General features: G+C 36.0%; 1 protein-coding gene across 1 annotated transcript in view; it reads right to left on the bottom strand.

The window, feature by feature from the left end:
• The window catches only part of CFAP47 (cilia and flagella associated protein 47), a 427,534-nt gene that overhangs the window by 393,239 nt on the left and 19,073 nt on the right, over window positions 1-15,222 (bottom strand). Inside the window, exons 4-8 of the mRNA XM_015127166.3 lie at window positions 8,890-9,028; window positions 5,950-6,178; window positions 5,345-5,505; window positions 3,601-3,728; window positions 928-1,163 (exon numbers count right to left, since the gene is read on the bottom strand). Of these exons, the coding sequence (XP_014982652.3) occupies window positions 928-1,163; window positions 3,601-3,728; window positions 5,345-5,505; window positions 5,950-6,178; window positions 8,890-9,028 (893 nt within the window). The remainder of the gene's footprint in view (window positions 1-927; window positions 1,164-3,600; window positions 3,729-5,344; window positions 5,506-5,949; window positions 6,179-8,889; window positions 9,029-15,222) is intronic.

Genomic DNA, 15,222 nt, shown 5'->3' with positions numbered 1-15,222 from the left:
AGCGATTCTCCTGCCTCAGCCTCCTGAGTATCTGGGACTAGAGGCACACACCACCACGCCCAGCTAATTTTCATATTTTTAGTAGAGACGGGGTTTCACCGTGTTGGCCAGGTTGGCCTCGATCTCTTGACCTTGTGATCCACCTGCCTCGGCCTCCAAAGGACTGGGATTACAGGTGTGAGCCACCGCGCCCGGCCAACTCTGTCTTTTTGTATGAAAATAGCCTTAGACAACAGGTGAACAAATAAGAATGGCTATATTCCAAAAACACTAATTACCAAAACAGGCATCAGGCCATATTTGACCTGTGGACCATCGTCTTTTAACCCATGGTTTAGAGGATATGGGAAAGAGTTATTTGTGCAGCAATTAAAAGAAAAACAGCTCCTGACAACCAGAAGCTGACCTAGGGCTCACAGGTATGCCTTCGTGTTCTCTTTTCCTGCTTTGTACCAGCAGTACAAGTTCTAGGCCTAGTACATATCACCAGTTTCAAATTTCAAAATTCTACTCAACCTTCAATGTCTGGCTCATACATTACTCTCCTATGAAGACCTTTCTATCTGGTTAGAAGTAAACATTCTGTTATTTGAGTTTCTATATCACGTTGTTACCACTTTAAGATATTTTATATTCTCCTTAAGCCATACCTACCTGTGTATATGTCTAATATTTTAGAGGAAGTAACTGTGTTTTGCATTTCTTTAAATTCCCTAGTGCCAAATGCTTTCGCTGGCACATGACAGGCACTTAAATCATTATGGATTCTGTATGAGTACCAACACAAAAATCTTCATAACTAGGCCACAGAAGAGAAACAATTTATAAACACTGGTAGAACACATGTTGTTTCTAATCATCTGCATAGCATTTTAGCATACCTTAAAATGTTAGCTGCCATGTAAAAGCAAAGAAAAATTATCTTACCACCATACCCCCTTCATTAATCTCGCCCTTTTCAGGATCAATTTTAAAATTTGCAGTTTTTTCAAAGTGGTACGTCAGAGGAAGTAATTCACATTGATTTTTTATGATACACTGAATTTCTGAACGTTCACCCATGAAACAAGGTTTAAAATTAAGAACTGGTCCTGGATCAAACTGTAGTAAAACAGGAAGTCCTGTGCCTGTCAGTGCTAGTTCCATTTTCTGAAATCGTTCACCTGTAAAAGCAATAATAGCTGTTGAACATAAAGTGTTTGGGGAAGCCAGAATATATTTGCTTAGTTTATTTGTTGTCTGAAAGACGTATGCGAATTAGGTAGCTCATTCAGTCTTTTCATTCAACACAATTATTGATTGTCTTCTCTGTGTCATGCCTTGTGGATACAGGAGTGAATAAAAGAGACAACATTCCTGCTGTTACGGACTTTACATTCTAGTGAGGTGACATTAATGATAATCAATCAAATAACGATAATCAACCAAATATGTTTACACAGCATTTCATAGAAGATAAGTATTATGGGTAAAGGTAAGACAGGTTGAGACAGAGCACAAGGTCTTGGAGATTCTGTTTTATGTAGAGATGTCCAAAAAGGCCTCTCCGATAGGGAGAGCCAAGATATAAAGGGAGTCTGGAAAAAAATATGTAAAAATCTAGGAAAAGTTTATTCCAGGCAGACAGAACAAATACGCTAAGGCAGGAACTTGTCTGTCATGTTCAAACATCTTTAAAGAACCAATGGCTGGAGGCGAAGAGTAGAAAAATGGTGAAAATTGTCAGATTTTGGATATATATATATATTTTTTCTTTTTTATTAAACTTTAAGTTCTAGAGTACGTGTGCACAACGTGCAGGTTTGTTACATATGTGTACATGTGCCATGTTGGTGTGCTGCACCCATTAACTCGTCATTTACATTAGGTATATCTCCTAATGCTATCTCTCCCCGCTCCTCCCACCCCACAACAGGCCCCGGTGTGTGATGTTCCCCTTCCTGAGGGTAGACTTAAGAAGATTTGCTGATACATTGGACACAGAATAGGGAAATGAAGAAGTGATAAAGGACGACTCTAAGTTTTTTGCCTTAGGAACAGAAATGATGGAATTGACATTTCTTGAAACAAGAGACTGAAGGAGGAGCCGGCTATGAAAAAATCAGGAGTTCTACTTGGGACATGTTAAGTTGAGATACCTAGTAGATATTCTTACGGAAATGTCTACTAGGCCACTCTATGTTCAAGCTTATGAGTGAAGATGAAGGAGGAAAGAGTGGAATCTTGAGGAGAGAATAAAAGGTGTGTGATATTCATCTCAGATTGTGTAAGAGTGAATGAATGGGCGAATGCAATAGGAATGTCAAACAGCTTAAAGAACTCACTTGGGATTAGTGATTATAGATACAAAGTGAAACCCCTCAACAAGGTTGTGTGTCTTACTCCAACACAATCAGCTTCCCATGTGTGGACCCAATATAAGCTGAAAGTTGAATTTCATAGAATTAGAGGCTTTTCACTCAGTCACTGTGGGAGACAGACCAACAGATATAAGTGCACATGAAAAACAGGAATTAGAATAATGGACAACGGAATAGAAGCTGGGCAAAAATATAAACACGAAGTTTTTGGGAAACTAGAAAGATGATAACAGAAGAACAATTTTGCAGAGAGACAGCAGTGTAACTAGAACCGAAGAAAAAGAGTTTGTATTTTTTCACTTACGCTCTTAGTAGCCAATCTTAGACTCTAAATTACCTTTAAGGCAAACCTAGTAACTCCATCCCTGGCTATTCAAAACTGGATTAACCTGTAAACTTTGTACAAATGTGGAATTTCCATTGCTGTCTAGGATCAGCAGACATAGCTCAATATCACAAAACACAATATAAATAGTAACAGAACAATCCATTTATGCCCAAGGAATATAGTTAAATCCTGCTCAATATCACTTACACTGACATACTTGATTTGCATAAATATCCAGGATGGTGACCTAATCCCTCCTTGGTATAGCTCACTTTCCTGGATTTGATTCATAACCTTCCAAATTCTCTATTTTCTCTTTGATCTGTCTTGCTAAGCTGAACGCCAAATCCCATTCCATTTTTTTCCTCACTATAACCAACCTAATATAACCTGAGAATATAAAACATATAAGGCATCTTGACATGTGGCCTGCAAAACATGTGCAATTATCAATATCCAACAACACTGTCCTATACCCTACTAACTAGATCTCTAGATCTTGTTTTTGACCGTTCCTATTTTTAGTTCTAAGAGAGCTGAAGGATTAATAGAGATGGAATGGGTCATTTGTCCCCATACCAATCCCTGAGAAAAAAACCTAGGCATACATAGAAAAGAAATCAGGGTGTTTTTTTTCTTATTCCTTAAACTCTAGATCATCATGTTTATCTAACATCATTTTAAAATTATAAAGTAATCTAACTTCTAACCTGGAAAATTATTATGTAAATGATTGTGAAGTTGACTTCATAACATGCCACAGATGACACTTTAAAGTCTCTTGAATATGTTTGCTTTGTTTTATTCAATAATTATATATTTTATTAGATTGTCTCTATAGATATTGATGTTCAAATTTTTAAACAATTTAAATGACTACGCATTTGATAATTTTGTTAATTTCACACTTACTTTTGATGGTTTTATAGTCATCATCTCTCAAAAATCCATCTTTACTTCCTACGGACTCAAATCTCAAAAAGAGAGCATAGTCCTGCCTGTATGAAGGTCCAATATCCTTTTTACCATCAGCCATTAGCCTGTAAAAAAATCACAATGAGTTATTTTTAAAGCAAAGGTGATACACTTTATAACCTTGTAAGAGGGAATATCAATCCAACCTTTAAATCTATGCAAGCAAATCAATGTTAAGGAATGAAAATACAACCGTGATCCATTATCCAAATTTACTGCACAGAGAGATTTGCCAAAAGAAGGCTACAGAGTATAAAGCTCAGAAAAAATGAATTCGTGCCAACATCGTCAAAGACAAGAGTAATTTAAATATACCAAGTCATCAAGGTCTAGCTCAAATGCCACTTTCTCTGCAAAGAATTTTCTTTCCAGGCAAAATTCATCTCTAACTAAGGACTCTGATTAATTCTTTACAATAGTCCATCTTACTCTTGGGCATAATAAAAAACATTTGTTACAAATTTGTCTTCCCCAGTGTACTAAGTGCATATTGCCAGCCAGGCTCTTGTTGTGGACAAGTAATTTGGAGAACAAGATTTGCTAACAGTTAAATTTTGTTCGAGGAGAAAAGGAAAGGAAGACTAGGAAGAAGGGAAATAGGAGCAAAGGCAGAGATGGTTTATGTCATAGCTCTGCTCAATGGCTACTTTTACCTGCCTTACCTAGAGGTCAACTCTCTAGCAGTGCAAACTCAACTACATTTACAAAAGACTGACACGTAATATTAAATATGAATACAAATAGTGTGGTCAGAACACATTTAACTAAGACTTCAAATCATACATATACACCTATAATTCTATGCTAGACTCTCAAGTTAATATGCTGCCATGAAAGAGAATAGAATATTTGACATTTCAAAGACTGTGTATTAAACAGAATCTTATAGATTCACCAAAGAAACTACTTGTATGAAAGTATCATTAATAAGGCAATTGTGGATTTAGATATAGAACAATTACTTGATTTATTAACCTCTTTAAATTAAAGTAAGCTCAATCTTCCACAGGCAACCCTGTTCCACAAAAAAGAAGTACATTAAACATTACCCTCTCACAAATAAGGGAAAATATTCTTGCAATTGAATCAGTTCACACATATTACAACCTATCAAGGTGTCACTGAAATTGCTATTATATATTTAAAACAGCATGTTCTTCAAATTTAATAACAAAACATAGTTCATGGAATTATGAAAAATGTACACTAAAAGTCTGTATGAATTTCAGCAAGCAAGTTTGACTGATCCCTGGAAGGTACTATAGGTTTAATACTTAGGAGAGTCAGCAATAATTCTGCCCTACCAGAAGCATTGCATCATCTTTAGAGGGGCCTACAACATGCTGCACACACCTGACTATTCTTGGGGACAACAAGGTCTTGACTGCACAAACAATTTGGGGCCACACTCCAAAACAACTCAAAACTTGCACTTCCACCACCCCATTTCCACAAGGTCTGGGGAGATTTTTAACTTTACATCAAGTATTTAGAACCATATTTAGAATTATTAGAAATATTACTAACCATGTTAGAAACATCTAGAATTATGACAAGAAAAATCTGATTTGTGCCTTCTGGCAAGTTTTACTATTATAGTATTAAACTGAATCTGATTAAAGTGTGGTTAATATACATTCCATTAATACTTAACATTACAATGAAATTAATTTTTGCTTACTTTGGGGTGAAACAAAATGTAATTACAGTCTTTTGATAAGGTTGTAAAGTCCCTTCATTAGGAAGACAGGAGATAATGGTAGTAGTATCTATGTTCTTTATTTTTCTTATGTAGGTGAGATTATTTAAAGCAATATCTGTTCTTTGTCGAATATCTGTACCCTGTAATGTAAACTCAGATATAAAAGAGTATTAACGCAAAACACAAAAAAAGTTTTTGAGGAGGTTACAAAATAATTATTGAAATTCCAGAATCTAGGAAATAACAAATATCTATCTTTAAAGTAACATTTACACATAAATTTGACCAAGGCACATCATAAAATTTGAAAAAAGATTTAAAAATTGATGAGAACAGAAATACTTTCAATTAGCCACTGATCTATAAGAAGCACTTGCCTGGTTTACTTCAGATATACATTAGTATAAATGTTAGCTTAATTTCTGAATTTTTTGAGGTTGCCATTGGATACACACGAAATCAAATCTATCTTCCCATGTTAAAAGATATTTTGAATAATTAAAAAGCTTGTTGGTTATTAGTAGATTTAACACAATCTCTTTTAAATCATAATACCTGATATCCCCAACGCACCATTTACTTACCACTTCTTCTCCCACGGCATCATCTTGTATTATGGCCACCCAATTTATGGGCTCTGGGCTATTATTGTGTATACGTGCATGTTTAATTTTTGATGATCCGAAGAAAACAGGACCAAAATGTATGCATTCCAGCCTTCTGTCTCTACTCACGTTTAATAATTCAATAATCTGCTCAACCACATGAGCTTTGATACTCAAGAGCATCTCAGGTTGACCTTGCAAAATCACTCTACAGGATAATAAAATAAGCACATACATACATATTTTAATTAGAATTCTATACACTGTTTTTCTCCTACACATTTCAATAAACAGAAACTTTATAGAATCACATTATAATTAAAACTCAGTAGCCTAAGAGTAATTCCTTTCACGTGCATACCAGAGGTTATCAGGTTCTTCTGTATATCTGCATCTACAAAATGGAATGGTATATGTGCAGCCTAATCTACAGTCTTCAGGAAACAAGAAAGTTGTAAAACAATCTCATGAATTGATCTCCGAAAAAACTCAATGGCATATTCATATTGCCCATTATTTAAATGATTTGTATGGTTACCTCTAGCTCTCAAATTCTGAAACTATTTTCTAATTCTTCTCATCTCCCAAGTCCAACAGCTAATCTTATCCCCATCCTTACACCTCAATTCCTTACAATCTAACATATCTCAGTAAAACCCACTGCTGGCTAGGTGTGATCTCACACCTGTAATCCTAGCACTGTGAGCAGTCAAGGAGGGAGGATTGCTTGAGTCCAGGAGCTCGAGACAAGCCTAGGCAACACAGTGAGACCCTATCTCTACATCAACAACAACAATAACAACAAATTTAAATAGCCAGGCATGGTGGCACACACCTTTAGGTCCAGCTACTCTGGAGGCTGAGGTAGGGGAATTGCTGGAGCCTGGGAGGTCGCTGCTGCAGTGAGCCATGATTACACCACTGCATTCTAATCAGGGTGACAGAAAGAGATCCCATCTCAAAACCAAAACAAAACAAAAATCCCACTTCTTTGCTGAAATAAATATTTCCCCATTAAACTTCCCTTCTCAGATGAATTTCAATTCTCTTTGGGAATTGCTCTTTCATTTTTATCCCTCTCTGGCATAAATGCAATCTTTCACTTTAGGCCCATCAGATACTACAGATAACTGACTGCTCCACAACTATCACCTATGCCCTTATCTTATGCTATATCCTATAACGTTGGGCATTGAATTGCTCCTCCCTTAGCTTCCTTGATACCATAATTTCAAGGTTTTCTTTTAACTCACTCAGGCCCCACCTTCTCACACTTCTAAGACTGGGACCTTTTTTAAACTTGATGAATAGTTAATATGAATAGTAGTGTTTTTTTTTCTCTTACTCTTTCTCACTCTACTCTCCTTCTCAAATTTATTCTCAACACTTCTGTTTCGTCTACCACTTATACACTGATGATCTTCAACCCTATACAGGCTGAGTATTCCTAATATGAAATCCATAATGCTCCAAAATCCCAAACTTTTTGAATGCTGATATAAAACTCAAAGGAAATCCTTATTGGAGCATGTCGGATTTCAGATTTTTAGATTAGGGATACTAAACTAGTAAGTATAATGCAAATATTCCAAAATCCAAACAAAATTGAAATCTAAAACACTTCTGATCTCAAGTATTTTGAGTAAGGAACACTCAATTTGTACATCTAAATCAAATTTCTTTCTGGGACTCAAGATAATGTAATAAGCCCCAGCCAGCTCTACCAGGAATCCGAGAAGTAAAACCATTCCAACATATCAAAACTGAATTTAAGATCTTCTCCCATAACCCTGTTCCATCTTTTATCTTCCTTTGCTACAATCAGTCACCAAATCCAGTCAAATCTACCTCCATAGCCTATCTCCAATTTGCACACTTCTGTCCGTCTTCTCAGTTGACCTTACCTCAGACCTTTGTCATTGTCCTCTTGCTTTACTGTAATTTCTAGTCAAGCTTCTCGTTACACATTTGTACTCCCTGGTCTGTTTTGCACACTGCCACTAGCATGATCTTTCTAAAATACAAACTAATCGTGACACTCTCATCTTAAAACCCCCCTAAGGCTTCATAGCCTTCACAATAAAACCCAAGCTCCTATAAGGGCTCACACCTCTTTATCACATATTTATGACTGTGATCTTCAGTAAAAAAATGTATTTTACATTCCAATGCCGAAACACACACACACACACACACACACACACACACACACACACAGCGCAGATGCATTCTGATATTTTTAAGTTGTTTGTTAAAAATACTGGTGATGGTCCATTATATTGATTGCACATTCTACCAATGAATTAAGATATACCGCACAAAAATGCTGGACTACAAAGCCCTTCAAACTAGACCATTCCATTCAGTTTTTCTGGTCTTGTCTCCTGCCACTCCCCACCTCCATCTTTTTAATTCTACATTGCCAAAGATCCCTTGGTGTGCAATACTGTCTTTTTGCCTCTAGGATTTCCAGTATGTTACTTGCTCTGCCTGAAATCCCTCCTCTATGCTACTCCCATCACTAACTCCCACCACCCCTACACACACACACACACACACACACACACACATACACATATACACACCCCAAATCACATCACTGCTCTTTGCCTGGCTAATTACTACTCACCAATAAGTATTTGATTCAACTATCACCTTGTTAGTGGAGCCCTTCCTTGGTCCACTCTCTCACCTCAATGAAATTCAAAATAGAAGATCCTGTTATGTGTACCCATATGCCATCCTCTAGTTCTTCCCATTTCTTAAAAGCCTACTGCTTGGCAAATAGTAGAGACTCAATGAACAATGCTGAATGAAAGAACAAAGGAGCTAACATACAACCAAAGTCACATCTGAAGGGTCAAACGGGAAAGCATTGAGATTCGTATTAGAATTTTTAGAACCACACTATATACTCACATTGCCTCTTCATCTACAATTCTTGGGTGGTCTGCACAGAAATCTACTTTAATAACCACTGATGACTTAGCATCCACAATACCACTAGTTGGAGAAATGAGGATGGGTAATTGGCCACAGTATTCTGTCTTAAATATGCCTGTAGGGAATAAGAGCAGTTGGTTTATATCTGGACGCTTACAGTGTTGCATGCACACTCTCAGTAGGGGACCAACATACTTCACAGAGTAGATCAAGTTTGCCTAACCCATGGTCCATGGGCCACATGCAGCCCAGGACGGCTTTGAATGCAGCCCAACATAAATTCATAAACTTTCTTACAACATTATGAGATTTTTTTGAGATATTTTAAGCTCATCAACTATTGTTAGTGTTAGTGTATTTGATGTGTGGCCCAAAACAACTGTTATTCATCCAGTGTAGCTCAGGAAAGCCAAAAGATTGAATACCCCTGGAGCAGATGGTCTACAGTGTACCAAGAATTAAAGCTTTAATTGTAAGTCCAATCTCTGAGGTCACCCAACAAATATGATCCTGTTGTTAGAACTCAACTCTCACCAATAGTTAAAATTATCTGTTTACTACGTTCAGACACTTATGTTAAGAGCTCTGCATAGGTTATTTAATTTCCATAAATAATCTATGATATAATATTTTCAATCATCACCTCCATTTTACAAGAAGCAAAACAGAAGCTTTGAAATGATGAATGACTTGTTCAAAGTCACACAATTACTGTGGTAGATTAGCTTGTTGACCACAATTCTTCACCTTTTTCCACATTTGTATCTTTGCCCTATTGTTCCAGAGTTTCTCACTGCAGGTCTGTGGATCAGTTGGGTGACTCTGCTCCACATTTGCTCATTCTAGGGCATGGGCCAAAAGGACAGCAATTACTCAGGAGAAACACTTCCTACTTCCCATGGTAGAAGCGCATCTAGGTTGGAACTGACATGCTGTCAATTACACCCACATGTTATTAGCCAAAGCAAATTACATGATCAAGCCCCTTGACTTTGGGAAGTGTTTCTCCTCAGTAACTGCTGTCCTTTTGGCACGTGCCCTAGAATGAGCAAATGTGGAGCAGAGCCACCCAGCTGACCCACAGACCTGCAGTGAGAAATAGAACGGGCCCAGTTGCCTGAGCTTGAAGCAGAGCACCCAAATGAGCCCAGCCTAGATCAGTCAAGTTCCAATCAGTCTGCATACACATGACCACATGACCAATTACAAAATAACTGCTGTTTGAAGATATTTTAGGGTGGTTTGTTATATAGCAATAACTACTACAGTTAGTAACTAACTAATGAAGATGAGATTTTCACTTGGATATTTCTGACCACAGGCTAATACTTATAGTTATTATCATTCCCTAGGAGATGAATTTATCCAGTGCACAAAGGGGATTGGTTTCTGAAATCAAATGGCATATGAGAAGGAAGGTACAAAGATTCTTATTCTGAAAGCAGAAATGGTTCATAATTTATGGTAATGTTTTGTGCCTACATTAGAGCATGCGGTCCTTGAAATCAGATACAATCTCTTTTTCATGTCTGTGGTCGCAGCGCCCCACACACTGCTTAGCACTAAGCAGTACTTAAAAAGTATGGCCAACAAATAGAAGCAGCCAATCACTAGTCCCTTTATTATCATTATAACACAAATGAGCATGGTGCCAAAATAAACAGCTTTGCAAATTCTGAATTCACCAGTCTTAAATCACATCTGATGATATTTTCCAAATGTATTCATTTAATTTAGGAAAATAAAATGTTAGCACAAAAAAAGTAACGAAAATATTAAAAAGACAATATTTGAAAATGCAAAGTAACAAAATTATCAATCATTTCATAGATGTGCTAATAACATAATATTTGAAGTTACTTTTCTATCATAAAATAAATAAAAAATATATAAAATTATATCCATTTCAAATAAATAGGTATTATTGACTCCATTCTGTAAGAAAAGAAAAGGTATATAAATTTAGTTAAGGCTGAGTCAGTGAAAAAGTTTCCCATATTGTAACCACTTAGACATAATTTGACAAAAGAGTTTAAGTGAATATTTCAAAAACTTATTCAGAAGCAACACAAAATACGAAAGAATATTGTTTAATTGTCTAAATATGTTTAAATTGCAGGTATGTCAACATTACTATGTCTTATTTAACTTTAATATAAAAACCATTTGTTTGGCTTTTTAAATTGGTAACAACAGAAGCAAGAGTATCATCCTAAGAGAAGAGAGTTACTGAATAAAAGAATGTTGGCCAGGTGCAGTGGCTCATGATTGCAATCCCAGCACTTTGGAAAACTGAGGTGGGTGGATCACTTGAGGTCAGGAGTTTGAGACCAGCCAGGTCAACATAGTGAAACCCCATCTCTACTGGAAATACAAAAATTAGCTGGGCGTGGTGGCGCACACCTGTAATCCCAGCTACTGGGGAGGCTGAGGCAGGAGAATCGCTTGAACCTGGGAGTCGGAGGTTGCAGTGAGCCAAGATCATGCCACTGCACTCCAGCCTGGGTGACACAGCGAGACTCTGTCAAAGAAAAAAGAAAAGGGAAAAAGAAAAGAGAATGTTACAAATGGAATATTTGTGATCAAATTTTCATTTCTTCTCAGATATGGCACTAGCTAATGTGTGGGAAATAAACTAAAAAGGAAGTAACGTCAGGAAAATAATTTAGGTTAATGTAGTTATTTGGCAAGGGAAAATAACGGCTTTTTGTAAAAAATTGGCATTGGGCAGAGAAAAGTAGGATTACTGGCTTAATTATGAAGTGAACAGATAAGATTTACTAATTGACTAGGGAGGTAGGAAGTGAAAAAGAGAGAGGTGTTGAAAATTCTGCCAAGTTTCTGAACTGTCCAAATACATAGTGGTAACATTCATTGAAAAAGAAAAAAGAAGTATTGGGGGAAGCTGTTAAGTTTGAGAAAGCTGAAGGATACCCACAGGACTGTATACATCTGGGAGTAGTCAGTGAAACAAAAGGAAAGGAAGTGATGGTCCAAGGAGAGTACCTTGACTGAAGAAATAGAGTCTATGAGTCTATGGCAAACCTTAGGAAACATTCACATTTAATAAACAACAAAAAGGAACACCAGTCTAGGAAAGAGAATTGAAGAGGGGAGAGGTGGCAGAAAAATCATAACTATAACATAAATAGCTAATATTTCCTGAAAAGTTATATATGCCAGAGGGTGTGCTAAGCATTTTATTAATCATCACCACCATTAGAGGAGGAAGGTACTATCTTTATCTCTAATGTGTAAGTCAGACAATGGATGTTTCGGAAGCGCAAATTCCTTACCCAAGGCCTCCCAGATAGTAAATGATGCAACTAAGATTTGGGCCCTGTTGAACCTCACTTCAGGACCTGAGTTATTAATTAGTATTCTATATAAGAGAGTAAGTTGTCACAAAAGCCAAAGGGCTTTGAATTGCTTTTGTTTTGTTTTCCCAAGAAAGTAGCAGTAGCCAACTATGTCAACTTTTGCCAATAAGCCACGTAAAACAGACCTATAGACTCGCCCACTGATAAGACTTAGTGGGAGCATATAAAACATAAGGGTGCCCACAGCTATAGCTGAGATGAGGGGCCCCTCACACAAATCTGTGTGATTTTTGAATCTGGATTGTTCTATCTTCTCTGGAGAAGCAAATTAGACACTGAGTGGTGCAGTATACATGCTTACGTTGTCTATACTCCTTGAAAAAATTTTTAGGAACTGTTAAGCAGATTTTTGCCTCAAAGTATCTGTAAGATCAAGCTAGGGTAACCAGAGTCTGTAGTTCTACAGAATGCTATTAAAAATCAATTGTCATGTACCCAAGGCTATTGCTATTTCCTATGATTTTTAAAAATTCCCTTGGTTCTAAACACACCAAATATGTATGAGGCTCCACATGTTTCCAAATGACTAATTTTTAGAGACTCTTCAGAATGCTCATATGGATTTAACAGATTCCTTCTGGGTTTAATCATCTTTCATTAAAAGCTTCATGGTTCTTTAGTGAAACTCCAAGAAATCACTAAACCAAATAAATTATGAATATGTTAAAATATATAATCCTATAAATTAGGGTTATGTTATGCATGAAGAATATATGGAGATCCCATGGCATCCGTTTCCAAAAAAAAAATTGAAGACAAGAATTATGCACTGAGAATAAGTAGGGGGTGCTTTTGTGAGTTACTACGGAAGATCCCCAGGACCACTTCTGGGTTTGGTACAATTTGACAAATTTCCTGGCTTACAGATGATTCCAGGATATTTTAGACAATGAAGTAGAGAAATGATGCTGCTAATTAGGGGAAAAGGCAGAGTGGGCATTAAGAGCAAATGAAAAGTCATATATTTTGGACAAAGTAGACCAAATAAACCTAAAGGATGATAAGTTCTGAGGTAGATGTTCAAACTCAGAAACGATGTGTAAGGCTCTCACTTAGGAATTTGAGAGACTGTTCTATGTTATAATACTGTAGTAGAAAAAGTCTACTCAACATTCTCCATAATGTACTTATTTCACATTGGATGCCCGTATCAAAACATCTCATGTACTCCATAAATATATACACCTACCATGTGTCCACAAACATTTTAAAAAATAATAAATAAATAAGCATGCTCACATTAAGGAGGAAATGATTTCAATTCAAGGCATGCTAAATTAATAATTTCTTTTTGTAATCTTCAGTGATAAAAGCTGAGAAACAATAGTGGTATTATCAAACCATAAAATCATAAAAGTAAATATGGAATGTATTAACCTGCAAAGTACTAACATTAGAGACACCATAAAGAATGGAACATGTCTTCAGAAAGAAAAGATAAGCACTACTTTGTACAGTCAGGGGTAAACTTAGGAACCATTTTTATAAAGGATGAGGAAACAAAAGTTATTCAACAACATACGGCTAGATCCATGGATGTTTACTCCATAAGAGGCTATGAAAATAAATCATCAAGGAGTTTTACATACATAAACTTTGTGAGTCTATAAAAACAAAGGTTATAACTGCAGTGATACCACCAGAGAGAGAAAACAAAGATGTACAAATGTTAAATCTGCCAAGTGTTGAGTTTTAAATATCCTATTAGGTATACATACAAATTTGTAAGCATTTGAACTTTGACTCTAAACCTACAAAAAATTCAGCATATAAAATGCTTTTGAAAAATGTTAAAATCAACTTTGATGGCTGAATCTATTTTCAAAATGTTTTCCTTCATAAACATACATTGCTATTATCATGAACATGTATATATTTTGCTTGTAGATAATAAGGACTTTATGACACCTTATAGGCACTAGCTACTCTGAATGTAATATACACTATCAATTTTGATAATAGTAGAAAAAATAATCTGATTTGACTCCAAGCATGTGGGATAAAGTCAACACTAAGAAAATGTAATTCATTGATAACAATTTGTTTCAGTTTGTAAGGTAACAGTCATTAACATTTCACAGTACTCAATTATAATAAACCCAACCAAGTTATTACAAATACTATATACACATAAAATACTAACAAAATCCTAATAGTCATTGTGCATTATTTTTCCTAAAACATTATGTATTCCAGTACGCAGCTTAATTGTACTTATTCTAATTTATTGAGTAAAATTATATTAAATATTCAATAAAAAGTAAAACCATATTTTTTTTTACTTATAGAGAGCTTTCATATGAAATAAAACTGTAATTTGGTGAGATTTTAGAACAAAAAGGGAATATATTATTGCTATCAAAACATTGAAGGTTATTGAATAGACAACGGTTAAAAGAAATTCTGGAAAGTAAAATAATACAAATAAAAATACCTTAATTAAATATCAGTGCTCTAAAATATAACTAGAGAGTCTAAAGAATCATATTGCCCATATCACTTACCATAAGAGACTTCCTCCTTAACACTCGAGTCAGGCTACAAACAAGCCTAATATTCTATAATCCCACAGGCATCAGACATGCACTCATTTAAAAACCAAAGCATGGAAAGTGAGATGAGTAACATCCAATGTGGAACAGTTATGAGTTTTATTCCTTTGTATCCTAAGAAGAAATCAGTAAACTGACAGACTGCCTTGGTCTTCATAATTCCCAATGCTCAATCAGGTGGCCCCAGAGAACACTCTCGGTTAGTGGAAAAGAGGCTTGGATTTAAGACCTACTTTATGTATTCAACAAACAGTCTCAGATAGAAATGCCCTCCCTGTCTGGAGCTAGTCCCCATTTTAGATTGGGAGAAATGGCAATCTTGCAGCCCCACATGCCACTGAATCAGGAGACTGAAGGGATAAGCAATCCTATGCTTA

The sequence above is a fragment of the Macaca mulatta genome, chromosome X (genome assembly GCF_049350105.2).
Source record: "Macaca mulatta isolate MMU2019108-1 chromosome X, T2T-MMU8v2.0, whole genome shotgun sequence".
Lineage (NCBI taxonomy): Eukaryota > Metazoa > Chordata > Mammalia > Primates > Cercopithecidae > Macaca > Macaca mulatta.
This window is presented reverse-complemented; position numbering and strand designations above follow the sequence as displayed.